The 26,859-nt window shown below is 39.7% G+C and overlaps 1 protein-coding gene across 1 annotated transcript in view; it reads right to left on the bottom strand.

Moving 5' to 3' along the window:
• The window catches only part of NRXN3 (neurexin 3), a 938,203-nt gene that overhangs the window by 681,321 nt on the left and 230,023 nt on the right, over positions 1 to 26,859 (bottom strand). The window contains exons 6-7 of the mRNA XM_090141457.1: positions 16,015 to 16,316; positions 10,575 to 10,736 (exon numbers count right to left, since the gene is read on the bottom strand). Coding sequence (XP_089997583.1) covers positions 10,575 to 10,736; positions 16,015 to 16,316 — 464 coding nt within the window. The remainder of the gene's footprint in view (positions 1 to 10,574; positions 10,737 to 16,014; positions 16,317 to 26,859) is intronic.

Here is a 26,859-nt window from a genome sequence, read left to right as displayed (position 1 = left end):
GCGACATATTTATCTTCACATCTGTTCAGGGCATGAAATCTACTGGAGCACTTCACAACCAAAACATGATCAAGGGAGGCAGCTGAGAAGCAGATCAGAACAGATAGGACCTGATTGGCCTCCTAAAATCGCTGGCTTCATTCCCCATTGCTGCTACCACGTGACAATGGCAAGTGCATGAAAAAGCAGATTGCCTGCCTGCCTCCTGCCCCAATCAAGGGAACATCTTGCCTCTGGCTGACATCTCACTGCATTTAGCTGTAGAAAAAGAGGGAAATCTCAAGGACAACCAATCCAGCCAGGATGTTCTGCCAAAGCTGTTGTTGCTAGCTAAGGAAATGGTCCTCTCCATTTTCCTCAGCTAGAAAGAGGGGGAGAATATACCCCCCACACACATTATCCTAAAGCCCGCAGGTGCCAGCAATCCAAATAAACGTAGAGCAATTAACAGAATTAACACAGCTTTAAATAGCTTGGCTCACCAGATGCAGACTCCTAGCAGGGTTCTATAAAATGTAAAGTTATTACAGATAAAACCATTAATCATCTGTTCAGAGACTTGTTCTAGATGCAAAACCCATTCCACTTAAAATGGCTAATAACTAGAAAGAAAAGCACAGATTTAATGGGAATGATTATGCCATTCTCACGCTCCATTTCTAAGCAGCATTTTTCATCTCTGCCACTTTTCCCAAACCTACATTCCTTCTCCTCACTAATACTGATACAGTAAGAAAGCTTTACTGGCATCATCACAACTACCTCTTGGGGTACTACAATAAGACACAATCTCTCCATCGCCTCCAGCCTGGTTAGAGGAGCTTTATGACTAGTACAGCATGCATCGATGCTTTCCTGGATGCACTTGATACTGTTCAGCTGTGTGTCATCAGCTCTTTGCAGCTCACAGATAACCAATGCTCTCTCTCCAGTGCTAAGTGCTAAATCTGTGTTTACAAATTAGAAACATTTGAGTTTTCTCCCTTCTGGTGATGTGAAGTCACCATTAGCCATGGTATGCTGTACAACAATCCTCCTGATGTTTCCCTGAAAACTGTTAAAATAATCACATTCCTCCTTTTGTACAGCTACATCTGTATTTTGCTAGCTACAAGAAGCACAGGCAGGAGAACAGACTAACTCATCTTTCAGTGCTCATCTTACTATTTCTAGTGCCTCCAGTTACAGAATTATAGCTCAAAGAGTATAAAAACTTGTGTTAAGCAATTCAGAGTTTCCATCACATATATCTTTCCACATATCTGCATTATACTCACTGATTTGCTTAGGGAACCTAGATAAATCCACTGGTAATTTTGAACTAAATCAATTTTGTAAGTACAGCTTGAAAGAGGGAGAACAATGCCAAACCACAAATAATCAGTGCAACAGACAACATCAGTAGTAGAGCAGAGAGACGAGAGCCACACAACAGCAATGACAATGAATTAAAACAGAAAAAAAATAAAAATCAGACAATACATAATTTGGTTGTATCAGAAAGAGCCCACTCCTTTTCCATGCCGTTCCTGTAACAAATGCTGCTTAATTATTGCTTCCTACCCCCTCCTGTCCTGCTCACACTTGGCAGCTAGCTGGCTCACTGCTGCAGAAGGAGTGGTGGACCTGGGAGGAGGAGCCCAGCACACTCACTAAACATACAAACCCCTGCATCCTTTCTTGCCTCCCTCACCGACAGCTGCAGCAGCTTGGCTTTTCATGGTGGGTAGCACAGCTCAGTCTTTCCCCACTGCTCGCAGTACATGCACACACACATTTCAGAGCCAGGCAAGATTTATTTAGTGGCTGCTGTTCCCAAAAACATAGCACACGCAAAGCAGGATATAAGTTACTATAGCCAAAACACCACACACTAATTAAAGCTCTGAAAGACAAAACACAGTTCCTGCATACCACGAGTGAATGACCACAACCTACCTGAAAGCACATCTAGAGTGTAATATACACTGTTGGTCTCCTCTGTATTTGAAGACTGAAATAAAATGAGGACTCTAACAGGAGTAAAAATAATTACCAAGAAGGATGAAGTTTTAATGTTCTCAAGTCATATTGGGATGGGGTTGAGTTAGAAGTTCTAGTCTTAAATCCAGTGGTGCCTATTCCTGCTAGTGGAGTTAGCAAATATTTACCAAAGAATTAAAACTGGTTTACTGAAAAGAAAGTATATAGGGGAATAAGTTTACAGAGAGATCAGAGACCTTTCAATTCTTGAGCCTGGAGCAGCTACTCAAAACAGAAAGAAAAGTGCTTCTCTTATTACAGCTATGTCAAGAGTCAGAGGGTGTATCCTGGCATTAGAGAATATTTCAAGCTCTCTATGCTCCATATCATTAACTCTCTGCTTGCTGAGCTTACAAACTCTAAATATCAAAAAATAAAGTGCATTCTCTTTTTGTCTTCCTTGGTGATAAGCATCTCAGTCACTTCTAGGCAGAAAACATCTGTTTTATTCCCACGTACTTAAAAGCAGCACTGCACTGCTGACAATTTTGGCTTCAGCTATATTTGTCCATCAATACTCTGTAACCTGTCTTAGTTTGTTTATTCCTGAACAGAGATTAGACCACATAAGCTTACAAAGATTGTTGCTTTAATATATCCATTCTTTAGAACCTGGGTTTCCAATTACCTTTATTACATGCCCATAGCACAGGTTATATTGCTCCAATCCCCATTACATTTTCTAAATATGCCTATATGAGTACAGTTCTACACCTGTAAACACTCTCATTCTCTGAACAACAGCACATGGCACATCCCTTCCAGGTACAGAATCTCAGCAGGAGTCAAGTTCATTATGCAGGAAAGAAAAGTCTGCTCCTGATGGTCTTGCTGCAAAGCAAGCCCATATGGCCAAAGCACCGTGGCTGAGGTCACATGTGTATGGCTCAGTCAGAGCTCCATGGAGTGTGGCACTACTGCTGCAACACATCAACCTGCTGGCAACACTGCTCTGTGGTGACATCAACCTCTGCTTCTGGATTCCTCCCTGGGTACCTGTCCTAGTGACATCTGGAAAGAGAATTTGCCAGCGTACATGTTGTTCTAGCTCCAAAGAATAGCTTATGAGCACAGTGGTAGTACAAACAGCTCTGCAAAACGATGTCTCTTGTGCCTTCTGCACAGAAAGTTTCTGTATCTGTTTACTGTACAATGCTTGCTTTAAAATGTATGCTCAGTCTACATACCTACTTGATTAATCGGACTTTGGCCAATTAATTACTCTTGTAAACATTCTATGTGTGCATTAATTTCAGGAACTCAGCAACACCGAACTGCTGACATATGTAGCTGTAGGCACATGGTTTAGTGGGCAATACTGGTGGTAGGTAGATGGTTGGACTAGACGATCTTAGTTGTCTTTTCCAACCTTAATGATGCCAACAAAACATGCGCACTGAGACTGACCAAGACTGCCTGAAAGCTTCTGTCTGCCAACTGATAGGAACTCCTGAGAACAAGACGCTACATTGTAATAAATGCGATCTTAACTAGAAACTGTATTTGTTTAATGTGCACGTAGCTACATTACAACATACAACAAAACAGTTTGTATTTCTTTGCTTACTCTGGCTAGATCATAGTCTTTGCTATGAATTTAATCTCATTCAAGAAAATAATTCCATAGATGCAAGGGCAACTTCTTTTCAACTCAAGAGACATCCTTGGCTCAACTTAAGTTTTATTTATGACAGCAAATGAAATATATACACCTACTTGGTTACACACTGAATGATACAATATTGCAATAATTTGAAGCCACCATCAAAGGGACACCGTCAAAGTGGGCAGGATATTTGCTGCATGAACTGGGACTAAATCACACACACAGAGCCATGTCCTCAACTCCTTGACAATCTTCCAAGCTCTTTTCTTACAAATTGATTGAACAGTAATTGAAGTTAGCTTATGTTATTTTGCAGCAAATTCTCATCCAGTATCATTATTTCAGCAAAACACTTGCTACGAATGCAAATATGCCAAGCTGACATAAGTTCTTTTCAATGTCACGCATGAGGCAATAATGCTAGTAGAAACCTTTCTGCTGTAGTGTAGGCAAGAGCTAAGCTATGCAAGGAAAAGAAGCTTTGAATAACTCCCTAGCTAAAGCAAAGCTGTAGCACTGGCAGCATGCTAATACACCTGACAAGACTATCGATTTTATTTCCTGTGGCCCAGGCCATTAATCCTTACTAAAAATGTGTCAACATGAGAATGTGAAATATTAACCTCTGGAAAGCACAGAGCACCACGTACTTCAGTAAAGAATCTCCCCAAATCCAGCAGAACTTTAACTGGGCCCATAATTAGAATAAGATCATTTCCCTTTCTAGTCAGACAGAAGAAATCTCCAAAAATGCACTGCACTCATCATGCATTTCCTTCAGCACAAAGAAGCAGAGTAACTCCCATCAGACCCTGCTCACTTTCAAAAAAGAACTGCAAAGCCAACTGTCTGCTCAGGACTGTTCTTCCTTTGATCAGTGCCCAGCCTTAACTCCTATTGTTCTGATTGCTTGAGAGTAGGGGCTGTTCCCTATACTTCCTCACCTGAGAATTTCAGTGCATCTATTTTCTGTGTGAACAGTCACAGTGCATCAAGTTCTGTACCAGTAGATTTTGTGTGTGAGGTTTTTGTCATTCACAAGGGGGAAGGTCAGAAAAGCATCAGACACTATGAAAATATACTCCAAACTCAAAAATACTCATTTGCCACTTCAAATTGACCCTAACATTCTAATCTGAGTATTTCCTGAAAGCTCCCAGAGTGGGATATTCTGCTTTCTTGGTGTTTATAAAGTGGGAAAGTTATGAGAATCCTCTCAAAAGAGCATTAAAAAGGAATAAGCACGGAGACTTAAGAACCATTAGATAGTTTGTGCCCTCTGTATCTAAACTCCTAAAATGTTGATATTACCTTACTGTAGCACGGAGTGCTTTCTTCTCTATATATTCCATCTGTACCACAAAAACCCACCTCTGACATTATATAGAAAGCTGAATCCCATCTTTTCTTCACTCCTTGGCTTACAGTATAGATGTAGACACTGTGTTGGGATTCTATGAAACAAATGTTCCTGTTTTCTCCGATCTTTTCTAAATGATTCCCTAAAAAAGCCACAAGCAAAATTAACTGAATCAAATGCCTTTTTCAGAGAGGTGGACATTCATCACACTGTTACACATTAGCACTGAGACCATGAACCACAGAAGTCATCTATGGCTGGTTTTACCAGCATTGTAGATTTTCTCCTACACTTGCACACAAGGTAAATTTAACTTCAGTAATTTTACCTGAGGAAAGAGGGGCAGGCATGATCCACTCTTTTGTGTTTGTATTATGCTGTGTGCATACAAGCATACAGGCAAGCAAAACAAGGGAGGCACAGTGCCACTCCTTCCTGGCAGCACAACAACTATCTGACAGTGCAACACAAATTCCTTTTTTAAGATAAAACTGCATTTGATAATAATTTTCCTCAAAACATTTCTTTTTCAGTGCTGCCAAAGAGGCCAGGAATAGGAGGGCAAGGTGCTTCAGCTCCCAGAGCTTCATTTCAGAGAACCTCTTGCTCACCTTGGCTTCACATCACTCTCCACAGTCACATCAGAAAGCACACCACAAAGACTGACAGGATTCATGACCAAGCATGCAACACCTGTTGGCAACCATCAGGCAGCCTGGGAAGTATCCTCTTGCCCAAATATACAACCTTATACCATCCTGATTCTGAGCTAATACATTAATACCAAATGTAAACAACCCAGGAATTAGGCTTACAAGTATTATTTGATGAAAAAACTCAATGAATTTTCCCATCTTTTTTTTTTTTTCTTGCTATTCTGGAGTCTCTCCACTTCTTTCTCTGCATCATTTTGCTCCCAGATTCCATGTGTGCCCATTCCCACCTTCAAATTAAATCTTTCCAGAAATGTGCTTTTTCTTAATCTGTTCACAAATTACAGCAGGAATTGCTCAAAATGTTGGCAAATGTCTCCCCTGCTGCCTCTCTCAAGACACAATATTGTTGTATTTCTACAATATGCTCTCTTAAAAACATGATTAAGATCTTGTTCCACTCAGTGCTCTACAGGTGCACTGTTAGACTCTCAATAAGCACAGCCTTAGATGTGCAGCAACACAGTGATCCACTAATACAATGGTAATGCAACTGGAATTCAAGAGCGACGGGCACTTAAAAATGTTACAGGCCTCTGGACCTGGAAATCTGGGAGTGAGAGTCGTCATCATCATCAGGGCTGTTTAGAATGCCGTGGCAAAGAATAGCAATGGGAGATGAAGATTAACACATTTTGTGGAAATGAATTATATTCATCTTTGGCTATGCTTTCTCTGCCTCTACTCAGTTCCATTAGCCCTTCTCTTTCTTTTTTTAAAATATTCAAGTCACTAATATAAACAAGAAACAGACAGGGCCAAATACAATAGAGTAGTGTTGGATCACATGTGCAATAAATGCCATCCACACCTTAATTGCCTCCATAGACAAACAGTGAAATCCCTCACACTGATAATTCCTGACTTGCCATTTTCTGGGGCTCAGTTAAACTGCTGCTCTGGAATGGGAATTTGGGCACACAAGTTCTTTTGGGCTATCTTGTCTCCCTGTTAGATAGGGGCTTTTAAAGCTGCAGCTTCCTCCACCTACCCTCTTTACACTTGGGCTGTTTTTCTCAGCCTCCATGTTTTCCTTCTACCTGCACCTCCAACCTCCTCCCCACTGCAACATTCCATCCAAATCACTTTTTCCCTAAACAGAAATCACATCATCGTTAACATTACACATGCAAAGAGGCCTAAAAAAAATAAAAATAAAAAAAGCTGGCTTGCAGATAGCATCTGAGATGCATATGTAGCAACTGGGCACACTCATGAACCATTTGGAAATCTGGCTCCTGGCAGTTAAATTGCAGACAGACATGATCTAAGCTTTCACAGCTTTCTCTCATCATGGCCAGATGGTGCCTGACCCCTGCAATAATTTTCTGCCATATTCCACCCATATGCAAACCTCACTGCTTCCATCAAGCTGTTACTACCAATAAACATTTTTAGAAATTGAGATTTTAATAAAGCATTAATAGAAAAATGAACAGAAAAATGTGAAGATTTCATATATTCTCACACACATCTATTCTTTAGGGATCACCTTAGGCTCTTCTAAAGCATCTCCATCTATACTAAACACTGCTCCAAGTAAATCAGTCTGAATGGCTGACCCCATAATGGAGCCTTGAGAATATTCTGATTTTCTCCCTTCCCTAATGATCAGAGACTGAAATCCACTTTTTCCTTTTTGCTTACACAACTTCCCACTCAGCCTCTTTCCATACTCAACCCTTATTAGTAGAACCTCTGACCTGAAACTCTCTAGTACATACAAAATACGCTGGCATTATATTTCTTGTCCTGCCTCCTTCTGGTTGTCCAGAAACCATCCAGGTGTTCTTAAATGTTATTAACAGATCCTTTTTCCTTTCCACTTTTATGCAGTGCTTCTCCCTGTTTATCCATTCATTGACTGTTAAAGCAATTCTACTCCTTCCCTGACACCCACCAAAGAAAACATTTCTGCTCACTTTTCTCAGATATGTTTCTGTACCTCTTCCTATCCCATCTCCATATTTGGTTTCCTCCATGACAGGGAGAATACTGTATTCTCTCCAAGTTCCTCTAGAATAATTTATCTTAAGAATGAATGTCCAGGAAACCTTAGGTACATTACTGCAAGCAAGGTAATGGAGTCTCTTCAACCTTCAGAACCTGCTGCAAGGAAGAGACAGGAAGATATATTCTGCAACAAAAGGAGAATATATTGGCTCACACAATTCAGAAGGAACATGATTACCTTCACCACAGCATATCTAGATACTGCAGCAGGAGAGCCCTGAGACCCCACACTCCTCACCAGGCGCTCTCAGAAAACATGTTCCTCCTAATCAAGGCTTAGACTCTGACCACATGAAGCAACCACCCTGCCAGAGCTGCCCATCATCCTCTCACCAACCCTACCAGCTGCAAAGTTACAGAGAATCATCAGGCACTCTTCCCCGTTGCATTTCAGCACCTATATGCAATAATAAAGGACGTGGGAATGCTCCAGGAGCCTTCTTAGCCCCAGTTTGGTTGCTGTGCTGTGAGGTTGACACAGTCTAGATGAAATATGTGAAGTTACAGGGTGAAATAAAGTCTCATTCTAAAGCCTATATCAATTCCTTTGCCTTTCTAGGGAAACAAGATGCTCCCAGGAACAATATTTGTAGTTGTGGTCTATATTCTCCCTTCGTCCAATTTCATGAACTTAGGACTTTTTCTAAATACTTCAAGTTCCTCCCATATTGATTAAAGAGGCATTAAGTATTCTTCCCAGATGTAGAGAAAATAAGCTATAGAGATAAGTTTATAAATATAGTTCCATACCATGTAGAGAGCCAAATAAGTTCCCCAGTAAAGCCAACTGTGGAACCAGAAACATGACAAGCACATAAGCACCACACTAGTTTTGCTCTCTGGGACTAAAGAAAGCTGTCCTCAGGGGTCATGCTGATCCCTAAAGGCCTTCTTGCTTTCTAGGAGCCAGCTCAGCAATTTCATTCATACCATGCTGACATATCTTGAAATTTCAGGACTAAACATAGAAAAGACTCAAAAGTACTGCCCTCTATTTCTGGTGGATCTCACACTGATCCTGCTACCTTTGCTAGTATTTTCTTCCCTAGCAAAAGAAAGAAAAAAACAATCCCAGGAGGAATTTCACAAGGCAAACTGTTCTGCTCAATTCATCCCAAGCTCCACCTAATGAAAACAGACACTTCCTTGATGACTGAGGATAATTCACTGCTTATGCAGTGAGAATCCTTCTCAGCCTATACAGGCTGGCTCCTTGGTCAGACCCTGCTCCTCATGGGTATCAGTGTTATAGATACATTTCTAGGTTTTGTGAGGACACTGAAAGTCACTTAGTCCTCTCCTTCTCCAACTGCAGCTCCCCATCAACCTCCTTTTGCCAAACAAGAACTGCGGAAAAGCACAACTGTCAGTTTCCTTATGCTTCCTACAGGTACCAGTGCTAACTCATTCTGGGGCTTAACAGATCTGCAGGAATCATGGGCTAGAAATGCAAAGTGCTAATTACAACATGGCTTGCTTTTGAAATGTTACATTTCTCCATTTATTCCATTTTCAAGTGTATTCTCCCTACAGCTCTGTGCTACATTTATGCTTGGTGAGTAACCTATACCAAATTTCTCCTCAGAAGCCAGGTAATGTATATTTTGCACATATTTTTACAGCACCTGAAAGTGTCAGTGGGCCATTGCTAAGAGCAGGTTGCTATTATGCAGACTGTATGTAACTCAAGCCCAGCCAGCACTAGTCTGTCTTTAAGTCTAGACAGCCCCTCATCCACATCTCCTGTCACAACCAAGGCAGGTGACAATGACAAAGTACTTTCTGATTATCTGCATTCTTCCTTTTCCTCTTATTCTGCTTGGTTTGTCTTCACACAAAGCTTTGTAAGACTGGGATGGCAATGTAAGCAGCTCTTAGCACATTGCACGAGCTAATAGAATACAAATGATTATATAAATAATAAAGCTGCTGAAGATTTTCTTGTCACCGCTTTCTCTGCTCCATTGGCTTGACTTAAAGCACACATAAAAATGGCCTCTGCTAAGTGTTATGTTCATAGCATCCATAAATAAAATTAAGATCCTGATTTAAAGAGACACTAAGAAGCTGCATCTCCTCTTGATTTCAATCAAACTGGGGTGCTCAGTGCCTATGAAAATCAGGCCCAAGGCTCTGTGGATGAGAACGGAAGGATTTGATCTCTGCATGACATTTTGTATTCAGCAAGGCAGTTTCATTTCTTCTGTAAGATACTCACATACTCATTTCCAGCATATATGCATCCCCTTAACAAACCTAGAGGTCAAGCAGGACAGCAGCACCAGACCAACAGTCATTGCTCACATCAGCAGACTGCACATAAGATAAAATCCCTGACATCACAAGTCAAGCATCTGTAGGATAGTGATTTGTCAGGCAGCTATACAGCCCTAGAACAACATCTAGCTCTGCATCACAGTTTCCATGAATCTGGCATGAAAACCCAGCTCTGCCATCTCTCTGATATAAATGTTCATACTAGGATTTTATGATAACCCTCTTGGATGCATATAGAATTAGACCCACTCAGCCACACTCTTTAAGGCATCTATCTAGAGGATTAAAACACTTCCCTGTATAAATGACTGGCAGCCTACAGAAGGCACTTCGCATACTACACCACAGGTATAATCTTTGTAATTCAAGAACCAGAAGTCTGATACTGACAATAAGCTCATGACTTTCATGGTTGATGTCTTCTGTCCAGATGAATATTAAGTTTATCCTTACAGTGCTGCTGTAGTATTAGTGTAAAATTCATCATGAGAGAAAGACACTGAGTGTGTAATAGCAGGCAGGAAAAAACAATGATTTTGAGAAACCAAAAGCAATGAAACAGTAGTTAATCTGAAACCCCTACCTCTTTGAGGCATCCCATGAAGTTGTTGCTTACTGGAGAGCCAGGTAAATCAGCAGTACTGGGGCTCCCTCCCACATAGAAGAAGTCATCTGAGCCCAGCATGGTGTAGTCTTCCTGTGTGTAACCCGTGGTGGTAAGGATGCCATCCACAGAGATGGTCACCTGTTCAAGGGACACAACAAAGAAAACCCCAGCAATGACCTTACAATCCTGAGAAGAATGAGTCACCTCCCTTATATTTTTATGTCAGTTTTATTAAGGATTTTGTTGAGATTTGGTTTGTTTGTTGTTTTTGTCTTTGTTTTTTTTTTTTTTTTTTTTAGTTCAGCCAAGCTCCATTTTCTGGTCTGCTTCAACCACAATGGAAATTCTTCAGCACCTGCTTCTTCCCTTTCTAGTGCATCAACACTTTCAGGCTGAACCAGCACTCTACACACTGAGGTGATTTCCACTTACACAGGCCAGAAAATGGAATTTTCCTTGTAGATTTCTCATATTAGCTGATTTTATGATTAATTAGTTTTTATTTTAATGATTACAGTTAGTTATGGTTGTTAGTTAAAAAAAAAAAAAAAAACACTAATGAAGACGAAGTTGGTATTTTTTATTTTTTATGTTTCTTTTGCTCACAGCACACTGACAATCATGCATTCAGGGAGGGGTGGGAAAGGGATCTCACTTTCAATACATTATGGATGTGCATGCCATGTACCTAGGGACATACACACCCACCACCCACCCCAAAAATAAATTTAATAAAAATGGTATTTCATAAATTAACTCAACCAAAACATAAACAGGAAAAAATCAAAATAAATCAAAATAAAATAATTCAAACCACACACTAATAAGAAAAAGAGAGAGAAGCAGAGATGAGGTGGAAAGAAAACGCAAAGCGTGCACACAATGCGCTTTGATACATCATGCCATTATACCTGGAGCCCAGAAAGTTGAGAGGAAAGGAAAGAAAGCAAAGAGAGCAAGAGAGAAAAAAAAACTATTTCACACATGCATGCAATCAAAAATAAAAATACCAAACAAACTCCAAGATAATAATATTAAAAAAAAAAACAAACTCAAAAACAAACAGGGAAGGACCCAAAATCTCTAACCCCAAATACATGGAGGGTGAAGGGAACTGGAAGGAGAGGGAGGGAGAGGAGCAAGTGAACTTGATGTGTTTTGCGTAGATGTTGTTAGTGGTTTGAAGGGAAGATGAAGGAAAATAGATTGAGGCTGGTGGGAGACAGGCGAGTCACCAGACGTGGACATGCCATGCAGAGTGTGTACTGAAACAAACAGCCGGCTGAGCTCCTTTTGGCCACGGCAGGTGGAAAGTCAGAGAGAGAGAAAGTGAGAGAGTAGGGGAAGAGAGAGAGAGGAGGGAGGGAAGTGGGGAAAGTTGGGAGAAAGAGGACAACTCTGGCCAGTTTGCCTGTAACAGCCGTTGCCACAACAAAAGGATGAGAGAAAAAGAGAGCCTTCACCACCACGGACTAGAGGCCCTGCAATGGTTCTGATCTAAAAACCTTCCGAGTTTAAAAACAAAAATCAAAAGGGAAGGAAAAAAATAATTTAAAAAGGGAGAAAAAAAAAAGATCACTGGAATCACAAAACAACTAAAGAGGGAGGTGAGGAAACCAATGAAAGAAATTCCAAACCCCATTTCCAGAAAAGCTGTGTTCACTGCTTTTGCTCTTCATATTTTCCATTCAAAAAAAAAAAAAAAAAAAAAAGAAAAAGAAAAAGAAAAAGAGATGTGTTTTTGATGAAACTAAAATAAAATTAAAGGAAGAAGTAAGTATAAAGGAGGGGGGAAAAAGAGGGAGTAGGGGAAGGAAAAGGCAGGTAACACACGGCAAACCCAAAAAAAGAGACAATAAGAATGATATCTACCAGACAATGTAGTTTGTTTACCATAGCGTGTCCAATGCCTGAGTGCTTTGCGGAAAAGGGGGAAGAAAGGAAATTAAAAAATCGTGAACAGAACGATTGTTAATTAAAATAACTAAAAGCAAAGATGAGTCGTTAGGGTGTTAGTACATTAGTTGGTTAGTAAAAATGACACATTGCATGAATGGTCTAGTGTTAGTTTTCCAAAAAAAGGCGTGGGGCGCCTGACACACACAAAGTGAGAGAGGACAATATGACCAGGACTCTATGGGGAGCCATGCCATCTACTCTGTAAAGAAGAAGGTTGCTGCCTAGTCTTCCCACCCCAGTATTAGTCATTAACTTCAATCCTCATACACATTATCCAGGACTGAAGCAAATTTAAAACAGTGCAATACTTACCCTTCAAATGTCCATTAACGTGCTTCCCCCAAGCAAAAACTTTACGCTCAGAAACATACACACCAGTTTGTCCCTTCAGCGCAAACCCAACTCCTTTCTTTCACCTACCATCATCCCTATATTCTTGCTTGTCTTTCAAGCCTCGCTACCCTTAAGCACTGCAGAGTATCACTGGCAGGCCAATATTTCTTTGGCTGGAGAATACAGCTGAAGATGAGTCTAAAACTCTGAACCTATCCTCAGAAGTTTCAGAATCTGCAGGTTTCTTTACAGCAGGTAAATATGTGACTTTCAGGAGAAGCATACAAAAAGGCACGGGCTAGGGTGTTTGTGTCATCTGAGCATACAAGAGTTGAACCTCCTACAGTAAGGAAGAAATGTGTTGAGGAATTGTGTAGGAAGAATTGTGTCATTTAAATCAAGAAAACAGAAGATTGTATTAATGTCTCTCTTGTTATATATATATATAACAGAGCAAGGGGAACTCACAGTTTAGTTCTTTTAGCTGAGTTTAGTAGAGCTATATGGATGGTTTTTTACTTTCCACAGAATGCAGATTCCAACTGTTTGAATCTGCATACTGTTTCTTGCTTGCTTTTTAGTAGCTGAGGAGCTCAAAATCTTTATGGCAGATTTTGCATGGTGACTAGCTTCAATGCTAGCAAAGAAGTGCAGGCTCCAACTCCTTGCCCATTATGATCAAAGTTGGCAAGAATTATCGTATTTCACAAATGAAATCTATGCTGCCTCATGTAAAAACCACCCTGAAAATTTTGAAGGGCTGTGCATTGACATAAGTGTGCAAATAAATCCATTTTTACAAACAAGAAAGTTGGAATTTAGCATGGTATGGTGGGGAAACATGCTCTGAAAGTCCTGGTAAAATACAGCCACGATCCTATTTCCAGTAAAGGTTTCACAGACAAGGCAGAATGTGGACTTAGTTTTAACTGAAATAATAAGATAAATAAACAAGAAGATTTGTTTTGACATTAACAATCACTACTCAAGGGAATCTCTGGATTCACATGATCTGTCTCTAAGGAGATTAACTGCTATGATAGTCATTTGATCTTAAAAATAAAGTAAGATAAAAAAGGAAGCACTTAGCTACAAAGCATTTAACAATTCCAAAATGTACTGGGCAAAAGTCCAGCTATTTAAAGTTCTGCTCCAATTCCAGGAAAAACAAAAAAATTATGCAAATCCTCCTTCATCTCCTCCCCAGAAAGAGCACAGGAGAAGATGGATGACATCTTAAAGTTCCTGATAATCAATTTACCTGGAATTGTTTTAACTTTGGATCACATTCTTGGAATCTCTACTTCATTTTAAAGATTAAGCCTCAGTATTTAGGGTCAATTCTTGGTTGGTGTTTTTTATTTATTTTTATTTTTAAGCAACATGTTCATAGTTGGAAACAGAACTTCCAAGCGGCCTGTACTGTGTTGCAAATTTACACTTGAATTTCTGAAAATATGATACACATCAAAGAAAGCAGTACTTCTGGCATTTCTGGAGTGGCTGACCTCAAACAGTTGGTGCATCACCTTCTACTAGCCTGATGGGAACACCTACACAAAGTAGGATCATTAAGACCCATCCAATGCATTAGAAATTAAATTTGCATTTGTATATAAACTGGTGAAAATAGACAATAATGCCACTAGCAAAAACCCTGCAGTCTCATGGAAGTTTGATGACGACCGAAACATCACGAACACGTAGAAATAGAAGAATTTACATGGGAATGACCTTCAACCCCCAAAGCAAATATTTAGAAGACAGATGTGAAATTGCTCAAATAGAAATCACTAACTGACATCTACTGGTAGAAACTGCTTCTGATACCTGGCACTGGTAAGCCTATATCTGCTGATATGTTTTGTTTTAGCTATTGTAAATTTTTACCACAAAAGATGTTTTCTCAGCAAAAAATGTTGTATAAACTTGGATAAAACTCTTAAGGTTTGTGTTAATATCCACATAAATGAGCAAATAAACAGATCAAATTGTTGTCACAAGTTGTTTTTACAATCTCAGTTTACATGCCATTTCTGACATCTCTACCAATCAGTGTGATATCAAATAGCTCATATCTAGAGTGTAAACTTCATCTATCATGTGGCAGATGGGCCTTAGTGACTTGATATATTCACCATCTTTCAGAGCAAGGTTATTTAATTTTATCTTATCTATATATGTCCGAATTTATATTTCATGAGGAAGGCTTCAGAATTTTAAGTCTGGCCTAATACCAAATACGTCACCTGATAGAGTTGTCTGCTTAGAAAAGCATCATGCAGATGTGCAAAATTACAGTGGCAAAATCAGAAAAAACTTTTCCAAAGTGGAATTGTAGGGTGTTGGATTGGTCTGGATTTGCTTGGCTTTTCTGATCCTTCCACTTTTCCAGTCCTCACAGCCAACAGAAGAGTCTCATAGGCAGAGACTTAAGAAATAAAGTAGAATCTCATTATAGAAAGAAGGGGAAAAGTTAAAAGAGAAGAAAAGAACAGAGAATCAAGAAGACTCAGAAAGACTCCAGCCAATTAATTCCAAAGCTATAAAGTTAAAATTATTACACACATACCCACCAACCTGCATACCTGCACACTTGCATACACACAAAAAGGAAAAAAAAGAAAGTAAAGGAAAAAAAAGATTTTGAGAATTAGAGTTATGACATCATGACAATGATTAGACAAATTAACAAAACTTAAGAAAAAAGAGAGGAGTGTAGAGCATTGGTTGCTGGAAAAATATTCAATTCCCACAGTAATTAAATGCAACGAGAATATTACTGATAAGATTGAATCATAATTAAAGAAATAATAAAATAAAAATGGCAGAACAAAAATAGAGAAAAGAGAGATGAAAGTAAAGTCATGCACAAGATTTTATTATTAAATCAGACTGAGAAAAACAGAAAATTAATAAAGTGAAAATGAATATATTGCAACAGGGATAAATTCCCACTAACCATTTTTTTTTTAAATCATCCACTATCATCATACCAGTAACTAGAAGAGAAGAAGAAACTCTAGTGAGCCCACCAAGCATTCCCATTTCTCCCTCATATCCACCTCTGTCCAAGTATAAGAGAACAAAGTTTTCCCCAGCATTTTCTCTCCTTCAACATTACCTGCCGCAAGTTGCGCGTCACCTTAACGTCATGCCATGCGTTGTCATTGAATTTGCCATTGACAGGCTCCACAATGGCCTCGAAGGCCCCAGACCCCAGGTTAATGACCAGTGAGACCGCACCGTCTTTCAGGGCCAGGTTGACATAATCCGCAGACTTGCCGGTGTGCAGAATGAGCCCGTTGCGTTGCCATGTCTTGAAGGAGAGAGTGATCTCATCGCTGCTGCTCTGGATGGGGTTTTGAGACAGGTCATAGCAAAGGTATTCGGAGCCACGGAAAGTGGCCATGTTCTCATCTCGCGCTATTAAAAATAAAAAAAAATAAAGAAAGGAGGGGGGGAAACAGAAGAACTATTTAGCAGTTATCCAAGAAGAGATTTAAGATTGCTATGAAGTTTCTGAGAAATCCCCACAGCACTGTTAATGTTCTGTACTGCCATATATCATGACATGCTAATGGCTGTATGGCTCCTATTTCAATATGGCTATCAAGAGAATTAACAGCAGGGTCCTCGGTACCCATAAATTTCAGTGCTGTGTTTGCAGTCTCACTGCAGCACTGTCACCACAGGGACCATTCAGAAGTATGCGGCAGAGCCTACGATGTTTGAAGACTCTCTTATAAGACATTTTACATCCTTAAATGAAGAATGATGGAAAACTAAGATAATAACAGCATGACTATCAGCTAAGCATTGTTCCAAAAGGAACCAAAGTACCACGAAGATTAATATTTAGATTGATAGCAAAACTTGTCTAGTCTTATCCTAACCTATCTGCTAGGCAATCTGAGGGACATGAGAATGGACACCTTGATAGAATTGCTGCTTTCTTTCAACTGAATGATTACACAGACAAGAAAGCCACACAAAGTGTCCTGTAGTTTCCTTCTTTCCAAGGACAAGGAAAGACCACACAAAATACATTTGTTGACAGCTCTAAGAAATGACAGTGCTGCTAAACGCATCCCAGAACTTTGCCTGCCTGATCATCCTATTCAGAAAATCTTTAGTATGCATACTTCTAATACAGCAAAAATAAACACAGAGAATTTTATGTAGCATGAGACACTAAATATTTTCTCATTTAAAAAAAAAAAGTAATTCATCTATGCACAGTAGGGAAAACCACTGAATTCATTTCTTAGCAACTGGAGGCAGCATTTGAACACCTTAATACCATTAGTGTGAGCTGGAAGTCTATCCGGGCTTCCATAGTCATTTGGAATCAGTTCCTCTACATCGTACTGCTGTGACTCCAGTCAGCTATATGCCCTGATTACGCCTATTAGGGCAAAAGTGCAGAACTGTGATGGTAAAGCTTCCAGGAGCAGCCAGGCTGGCTGTAGTCTCTACCAGTGCAGTCTGGGGGAAAATTGCACTTACAAAGAAGTCTACACAGATTTACAGACCCCTCCCCCCCACATTCCATATGCTTTCTGACTCTCAGCTATGAAAGAGACTCTGAGCATGAATAACTGCATGGTACAAGCAGTCAAGCCATTGTTTCTTACAGTCCATTGCATAAGGCAAGTGTTGGTGGTATTGCCACTGATAGTAGTAGTGTTTTTCTGCTTCATCTTGTCTCATTTAGTAATCCTAATGAAGATTAGACAGAATCTGTCAGTACAAGACTGAAGGGAAAATACTTGTCTTTGCCTTCCTTGAAAAATAACTGCATGGTGAAATCTGTGCCCTCACAGCATGAAACAGTAGTGACAAAACAGCATAGTGTTACAAGAAAAACATACATCATCCTCTAAGTGATAGATTTGCTTTAAAAACATACTTCTGTAATCTCTGCTGAGAGTATCACAGAATGAACTCATTAAAAAATCTGGGCATTTTGAAGGCAGCAGAAATGTGTGTGTTTGTGGAAGCATACTATGTGTCTATATGTATATATATATATATGTCCAAACAGTTAGACAAATTACTCCTTGCAACAACACAGGTTGGGAGCCAACTGGCTCAAAAGCAGCTTTACAGAGTGTCAACAGTTTACAGGCTGGTTTGGACATTCTCTCTCATTTTACTTGATATATTATCTTCAATTCTAATTATATTGTATTATATTGTTTTATAGTGCTATCGTGCATTCTGATTATCTTATTTAGTAAATTAGTTTGTTTCTCCTCAGATTGTGTCCTGTTTTTAGGCACATCTCTCTATCCTTTTCCCTTTTTTTCTTCTTTTCCCTTTCCGGGGGTGTAGGTTCATGGGTCCCCCTGCTCTGCTAGTCACAAAACTGGGCTGAACCAGCCTGTAAGCCATTGACAAAGAGAAAGACCGGGGGTCCCAAAAGACAAGCATGAGACAGCATTTCAGTAAAGAAAGCAACTGCATCCTGGGCAGTATTAGCAGGAATGCAACCAGCAGGCCAGGGAAAGCAATTCTTCCTCTCTCTGAGGGACAACTTGGTAGATCACATCTGGAGACCTCTGCTCTGACCCCAGTACAAAAATAGCTTCACCATACAGGGGTGCATTCTGCAAAGATCTACCAAAGCACTCAAGGTACTGGGGTAGGTGTTGTGTATGGATGGAGAGGCTGGAAGAGCTGGCTTTGTTCAGCTATAAGGAGAGAGGGCTCAGAGGAAGTCTTGTTAATCTTTGCAACTTCCTGATGTGAAAACAGAGAAGACAGCACTAAATTTACCTGAGGCACGTGCGGAAGAAAGCCAGAAAACAACTGACATGATTAGAACATTGGAAATTCTGATCATATATGAAGAAAATGCTTCACCTTGAGGGTGCTCAAACACTAGAAAGGACCTAGAAAGGCTGTGAAATCTCCTTTATTGTAGATATCAAAAACTGAACTGTACATGATCCTGAGTTGCCTCCTCAAACTCACCTGGTGGTGGTTAGACTAAGCAGCCTTTGGAAGTTTCATCCAAATTACTTGATTTTCAGTACTCTCAACAACCACCAAGGAGTGCACATGCTTGTGTCAATGTGCATCTAGCCTAAGCACAGAGCTGATGTTGATTTCTCTGAAAGTCCAAGCTAAGAGCTTTAAAAACACTCCACAATGATAATTTTCCCCCTTTATCACTTCTGATTCACTGGAAGGTAACGTGTTATAATCAAGCCAGACATGTACTCTGTACACCTGTGGACAACTCTGATCAAACATTAGGCATCTAAGAGCAGAAGTCAAACACCACCATTATGACCAAGTCATTTTCCTACAGCCGCAGATTTGTGATGCACTGAGTACACATTTGATATTTTAGGGGGAAGGAGGCACGGCTGATTGGTTGTTCACTCACTACAAAATGTATTAACAGGGCTCATTTACAGTTGCCCAGCCACTAAGACAAAATTTCACTGGTCTGCTTGACACAAAGGAGGAGGCAAAGAATAGGTTAGAAAGCTAAATGGCAATTTAAGACAACCACTACAGACTCATCAAAACACGGTGGAGAAAATTTAGAGGTAAATTACTCTTACATTCTTACCTGTACTCATGATTTTAATATAAAGAACTATCAATCCATTCCTTCATGCAACTACATCATCTGCCTGTTTCTTCCAGTCACCTTTGTTATAAATAGGATCCTAGACCTAATCCATCTTTGTATCCTTATTTTCTGAAAGGCGATTAAAAGGGTTTCAGGGAATGTAACCTATTTCTGTTTCACATATAGTTGTTGCTTTTTTTTCCCCTTTTTCCCCTCGGTGTTCTGTATAAATGTTCAAATTTGCAGATGACCACACACTAAAATCTCTCTGAGGCTCACAGGCCAATGAAAAGACACACCTGTCCATCCCATGTCTCAGAAACACTACTCCCAAGGACAATATAGCCACTAAAAATTCATTCTCTGAATCACTGCTTCCTAAACTGTAGCCTGTGGATCAAAACATGTGGCCACATTAAAGGCTTTAGGGCATAGATTAGGCTCCAAGCTCCAAAGGGCTTAGCTGTATATTCCTCCAAGCTACAACACAATAGAGCATGTGGGGCCACGTGGCCTGACACAAGTCATACCCTGTGCTTTTTATCAAGCACAACCTTTCCATGCTGACCTGTATGTTATGATGCCCTGATGTATGTGATGGCTCTGATGAGAAAGCATGTGAAAATCACTGGAGAGCAGAGAATGGGAAAGTAGATACAGATTCTCTAAAAACATAATTTAGAAGAAAAAAAGTCCTGAGTGGGCTAGAGATCTCAAAGTACCTTAATGTGCTTTCAGGTACAGCCTAGAGATACCTGTAAGACTAAAGAGCTGTGAACTTTGTGATGTACATTCTGAATGCAGCACTGAATGCTATCCACAAAAGGAGATCAGACACTAATGGGTTCAAAGAATGTTGGATTATATTGTGGTTTTTATGCCTTTTATTTCTTTAAAAAGTGATAGTGTTCCAAAGAGTTTCTGCATAACAACTCTAACCTAAACTAGAATAGCTAAATTTACGATTCACCTCCAAGTCATAGGAAACTTTGGTTCATGTTACATGGAACAACAGACCAAAGCCTGGTTTTGTTGGGATATGAAATGCTACACATGTAAATCATATTACCTTGAAGTAATGATCTTATTCAAATGTTACAATGCAACCATACTTACAACTGTATTTAGAATATGTTTGCAAACTCTTGATTTATACATGATTTTCAAGATTTAATTTCTAACTCAATATTAGATAGATATATGAAAACAAAACAATGTAAAAACAGGTTCCTTAGCAGATGTAAGCAATTAAATCTTCCATTTCACTTGTTAGTATTAATCTAACTCCATTATTTATTTTAAAACATAATCACATGACTAAATTATCTTCAACAGCTGGGATTTGCAGACATCTGAGACATGTATGAAATCCCACATTCAGGCTTAGCCGTTGACATGTTCAAAGTCTCAGAGGATTCCTGCTTTGTCACTGTATAGGTATGGACATGACTAAATGTCTTGGTGCATTTATCTTTGCATCCTTTCTACGCTAATTCTTATTGTCAACAGTAACTCTAAAATTTTAAAATTATAACTGAGTTGAAGGAAATTTGTTATCTGAATCATATTGAAGTCAGGAAATTATATATTCTAGATACAAACAGTATGAACCAAGGAAAAATAGACGTAGGGCTATTCTAGATGATGAGCAGTGAGAGAGCAAGGCAACATCTCAGGACAGGGTAGAATCCCTATTTAGGCAAAACCTCATGAAATTTACTAAGAGCTAATTCTGGTCTGGGCAGAAGGGTTGTCCTGGGAGTCACCTGTAATATTTATGATTCTCAAACATGTCATAGACCAATGAAAGATTTATGCTCTCTGAGTCACTGTTATGTGTAACCAATGTTCTTTTAGAGGTTAGGAGAGGAGAAACTGTACATCAAATAACCCAGCAAATTAGTCAGCACCTCTGATGGATTAAAAAAAAAAAAGAAGAAGTGAATTGTTTGCAACACCCTCTGAAAAAGTTGTCTAGTGACTGAATGCTGAAACCCTGATGAAAGCCCTTAGCCTGTTAGAAAAAGTTGGCTGTAAAATCATAGAAAGATGTTAGAAGGGAGAAAACTAATTACTGAGCTGGAGTTTCACAGCGAAAAGACTGGTTTTCCAAATGCTTACTGGGTTTAAGCCATTCTAGATAATGTTAGATTATCCTGAAATACTGTCATTTGTTGTTCTCTCCATCCCTTTGTTCTCACTTCATCTATCTATATAATTTGGAATTTTGAAACAGAGAAGAATCATAGTAACATCAGAAACTCTGTAGATAAGAATCAATGAAGGACCAAATTTCATTACATTTAAGAGATGTGAAGAACAGTGTAAGCCTGGAAGCCCAATGCAATGGTGAGATGCACTAAAGACTGGGCACTGTGAGGGCTGAGCTCACATTTTGCACACACTGTAGCAAGCTCCAACCTTTCCAAAAATCTTTCATTTCACCAGTAAAAGTAAAGTAAGTATTAACTTACACCAGAGAACACCAACTCCCTAGCATGAGTCATGTCCCCCCCCTCCACTATCAGCTGCTCCGTATATTATCCTTCACTTTTAGATGAGAACACTTGTGAAAAGGTCCACAAATTGAAGCCCAGAAGAGATCAAGGAGATTCAACAATACAGTGAAAGCTTGTCTTGTTGTCAAACCTAATTAATTTATTATTCCTCTGAACTCGTGAGCTCCTAAGGAAAGCAGGAGGAAGATCTCTAAAGATGCTGTACTAAAGCTCTCGAGGCCCAATGTGTGTGTGCTGTGTCACTGCAGAAAGCTCCTTAGGCAGGCTCCTACAGAGAGAAGTCCAACCCCATGGGCTACAAATGGTGCCTGAGAGGGCCACAGCCAGCCTTGCAAAGTGATTTATCTCTCCTGATGGATTTTGCCACTGAACAGCAAAGGCTGGCAGTAAAGAGAGGGAGGACAGGACAGTGCCTGAATCTTTAACCCAAAGGAATCCCTCAGGCTTTTGATCCTCTATCATGGTTTTATTGAACAGTCAGCATGCAATGGAAAAACATAAGAAGTTTCCACATATCACTTTCCTGTATCTACAATATAATTTACAGACTGCTAAAAGGATGACTGCTTTTTTTGTTTTTTTTTTTTTGAGTTTGCATCTATTAAGTACATTGCTGAAGTTCCACCTAAGCAAATCAAAACTTGCACAAATGAAAAGCTATTTTGTTCCTCAATCCTGAAAAACTCTTCTTCATTGAACACCACGATACAGTTCTTTCAATGAAACGTATTCTGAGAGGAAAAACAATATCAGATTTATCACAGAATATCTCCTATTTAGCACAGCATATACAGAGATTATTTAAACCTAGATTCATCAATAACATGAACTTCAGAGCTACTGATTCTCTAAGCTACTTTTTCTGTCTGTTTTTGAAGGGAAGCAGAAGTCAGAAGAGTCTCAGAGCAATCTGAACGTGTGTGAATGAACCATTTACTACAGAAAAAAAACATCATCATTTTCCTCAATATCAAGGAGAGTAGTTAGGGGAAAGCATTCATAAAAACTTTCCGTTAAAATGCTTTTACTATAGAAGTATTAGTGCTACAGTAATGAAAATGAATAAATAAGATGGCATATGTCTAAAAAAGATTATAGCATACAGCTGGTAACATCATCTATTTCAGCCATCTTTTAAATTGTTCACTAAAATTGATCTAAATGACAAACTACAGGTGTAGGAGTCAGGACCTAAGCATTTTATTTCTGACTTTGCCACCGATTAACTGTGCAATGTACGACATTTAATTAACCTCAGGTTCTTCCATCTGTGCTACAAAGATAACAAAAATATAGGTTAAGTCCTTGAGATCTATGGAAGAAGAGTGCTCTGCAAGTTTAATGAAACTTCTCTTCAAAACAAGAAAAGTTCCACAGCTACAAGGAGAAGCTATGTGTCAATTCAGAGTATATGCAGTGTTTAGAGTGTCCTGGTTATCCCTCTTTCCATGTTTTCTATTGACTTCTAAGTGTATGCAACTGCACTGCTATCAGTGCATGATTTTGCCTTGCCTATCATTTACAAAAAAACAATAAACTTCAGTCTAACTATGGCAGTATGTGCTTAGGGCTCTACACATTATTCATATTCTGAACAACTGGTCAAAGAGACAGAAAACAATCCTGCATTAATGTCTTGCTTGGATGCAGAGGAAAAATAACAACTTAGTTTTGTGCATCCTAAGTACGTTTCTTCCAAAAAAAAATGTACAGCTCCACTTTCAAATAAAAGCATGAAACAGTTTTATTTTGAAATGAATGATATTCAGTAAATCAATTTAAAAAAAAAAAAATGCATTTGCCTGAAACAATTTGATGCATTCAAGTAAATTCACAGTTTGTTTTGGCTTAGTGAAATACACCTTTTCTTTTTTTTTTCCCTGAAAAATTTTGTTCTCTCCCAGTTCAACTAGGTTCAAGAAAAGCAAGGCATTGCTACTGATTTTTTCAAGAGCTCAAACACGATGATGAAACAGCAGGTGTAAGAACTTAACTTGATTTCTCACTGCTGAGCATGGGTCAGGACAGCTATCATTTCTGCTGTATTCAATTTTTCCAATGTTTTTATTTTGCTCTGCATTTCTTCTAGTTTACTTTCCTCCTGGTGCATTGTTCTAAAATGTCAGAATAATTTAGGGTAGACTGCCTAAAGAATCTGGTGGACTTCTGTGATGGAGTGATGGCATCAGTGGACAAAGAAAGGGCAAACAATGTCATCTACCTGGACTTGTGCAAGGCCTTTGACATGGTCTCATACCACATCCTGATCTCTAAATTGGAGATGTATGGAAGGATTTGAAGGCTGGACTACTGAGTGGATAAAGAACCGCGTGGATGCACATAGATAGAGAGTTCTTGTCAACAGCTCTAAATCCAGGTGAATATCAGTCACAAGCAGTGTCTCCTAATGGTCTGTTTTGGAACTGATACTCTTCAACATGTTTACCAAGGACATAGATAGTGAGATCAAGTACATCCTCAGCAAATTTGAAGATGACACCAAGCTTAGTGCAGTTGACACAACAGAAGAGAGGGATGCCATCCAGAGGAAGCTGCACACATTTGAAAAGTAGGCACACAGGATTCTAATGAAATCTAACAAGGCCAGGTGCAAGGTGCTGCACCTGGGTTGAGGCAATCTCAGATCTGAGTACAGACCAGGGGAAGAACTCATTGAGAGCAGCCCTGAGGAGAAGGATTTGGTGGTCCTGATAGATGGGAAGCTGGATATGAGCCAGCAGAGTGCTTGTGCAACCCAAAAGGCCAATGGTATCCTGAGCTGCATCAAAACACTGGAACAGGTTGCCCAGCGAGACTGTGGATGCCCTCTCCCTGGAAGCATTCAAGACCAGGCTGGACAAAGCATCCTGATCTAGTGAGAGGTGTTCCTCCCGATAGTAAGGGAGTTGGAACTAGAAGATCTTTAAGGTTCCTTCCAACCCAAACCATTCCATGATTCTATAAAAAGGTGGACGACCAATAGGGAAAAGGAGATCATTATCCCCCCTCAGTTCTGCCCTTGTAAGGCCCCACTTGGAGTACTGTGTCCAACACTGGGCACCCAGAACAAAACAGATGTGGAACTGTTGAAGCGGGTACAGAAGAGAGTCACAAAGATGATCAAAGGACTGGAGCATCTTTCCTATGAAGAAAGGTTGAGAGAATTGAGCTTGCTTAGCATGGGGAAATGAAGGCTCTGGACAGACCTAACTGTGGCCTGAGTACCTGAAGGTACCTGAAGGGACTTTAGAAGCAAGAGGAGGACTGACATTTTAGATAGTAATAGGATAAGGGGGAATGGCTTTAAACTAAAAGAGAGGAGATTTAGGTTAGATGCTAATAAGAAATTTTTTATTAATAGTGGTGAGGCACTGGAACAGGCTGCCCAGAGAAGATGTGGATGTACCATGTCTTGAGTCATTCAAGGCTGAGTTGGATGAGATTCTGGTCAGACTGATCTAGTGGTTGGCAACCCTGCTCATGGGAGCAGGGTTGGAAATAGATGATCTTTCAGGTTCCACTCAACCTAAGACATTCTGTGATGTGATTCTGTGATTTGATGTCAATCTCAAAGCATAAAATCCAGAATAAATGCTTTCTTACAGACTGAACATTCAGCAAAATGCAAAAAAGAGAATATCACAGTACTGTGGATGTAAAACTCAAGATGTAACCTATTCATCAGCTTTGTTCTTTGTACAAGTATCTCTACATCATGGTTGTTACATATTTCCTTCACCCTTATATACAGAATCTGCATGATAGTACAAAGTGTAAGAGTGGGTAAGTGTGTAGCTGAACTGTTTGCTCACTGTCTTTAACTCACATACTCTAATGGCCAAAAAAGCGCCTGGGTCATGTAACAACTGTGAAGCAAGCTTTATAAATTAATTAATTAATTAATTAATCTCAAGGATATCCATCATTTTTCAACAGCAATCTTAGATGGAATCCCAAGTTTCACACTACTCTTACTTTTCCAGCCTGGGAAAAAAAAAAAAAAAAAGTAAAACTCCAATATCCTAACTGTAAGTACATAGAGCTGTTTGTTATTGGGTGTGAATGCAGAAGCACTAATATTCACTTAACAACAAATTTGGCACATTTGTTCTTTATAATACTAAAGAGAAAATGTTCCTCAATTTCAAATATATTACTGGAAAATCCTAAAGTAAGCTGCTGGGAGGCCAAGAGCAGACACACACCACCAGAACAGGTGGACAAGTGCAGGCAGTGGGTGTTAGCAGCAGCCTCCCAGCAGCCTCATGCCTGCTGCTGATCTGGGAAGCCCTGTGGGCGTCCTTCCAGTTCGAGGCATGAATAGAAAAGTAGTTAGGGCTAATCACAGTAATAACACAATAATGATCCACAAAATTATCCTTTTTCAATACCAGAGAGCAGCATTGAAAGCCATGCCCATGGGAAAGGGGTGATAAGAAGGAAGGAGAAAGCAAAGGTGAGGCAGAAAGATGCAAGGCAGGGTAGAGCAGCATATACGGCTGGTGCCAGACTACTGTCAGCTCCCTGTAGCCTCGGTAGGACTGAGCAGCAGGTACACTCCAACCCCCAGTACTGCCTCAGTACCAAAATACATTGCTGCTCTTCACTGACATTCATCGTAAGAATGTATTAGGACCATTTATGGAAGAGGCAGTCTCCAAACCCAATATGAGGGGTAATCATTCTTCTCAAAACAAAGCTCAGGCAAGGGATAGATACAAGCTGGCAGAGCAGCTTTGCCCAGTAACTACTAAGGGGCAAAAATATATCAATTTGTATGCAATGAGAAACACATTAGGCTTCTGCTACAACTACAGAGCCTCAAGTTCATCTGTTTACCAGGGCAGTGTGGACATATATG

This window comes from Phasianus colchicus, chromosome 5 (genome assembly GCF_987193195.1).
Source record: "Phasianus colchicus chromosome 5, bPhaCol1.hap1.1, whole genome shotgun sequence".
Taxonomy (NCBI): domain Eukaryota; kingdom Metazoa; phylum Chordata; class Aves; order Galliformes; family Phasianidae; genus Phasianus; species Phasianus colchicus.
Note: the sequence above shows the minus strand (reverse complement) of the source record. Positions and strands in the feature narration are given on the sequence as shown.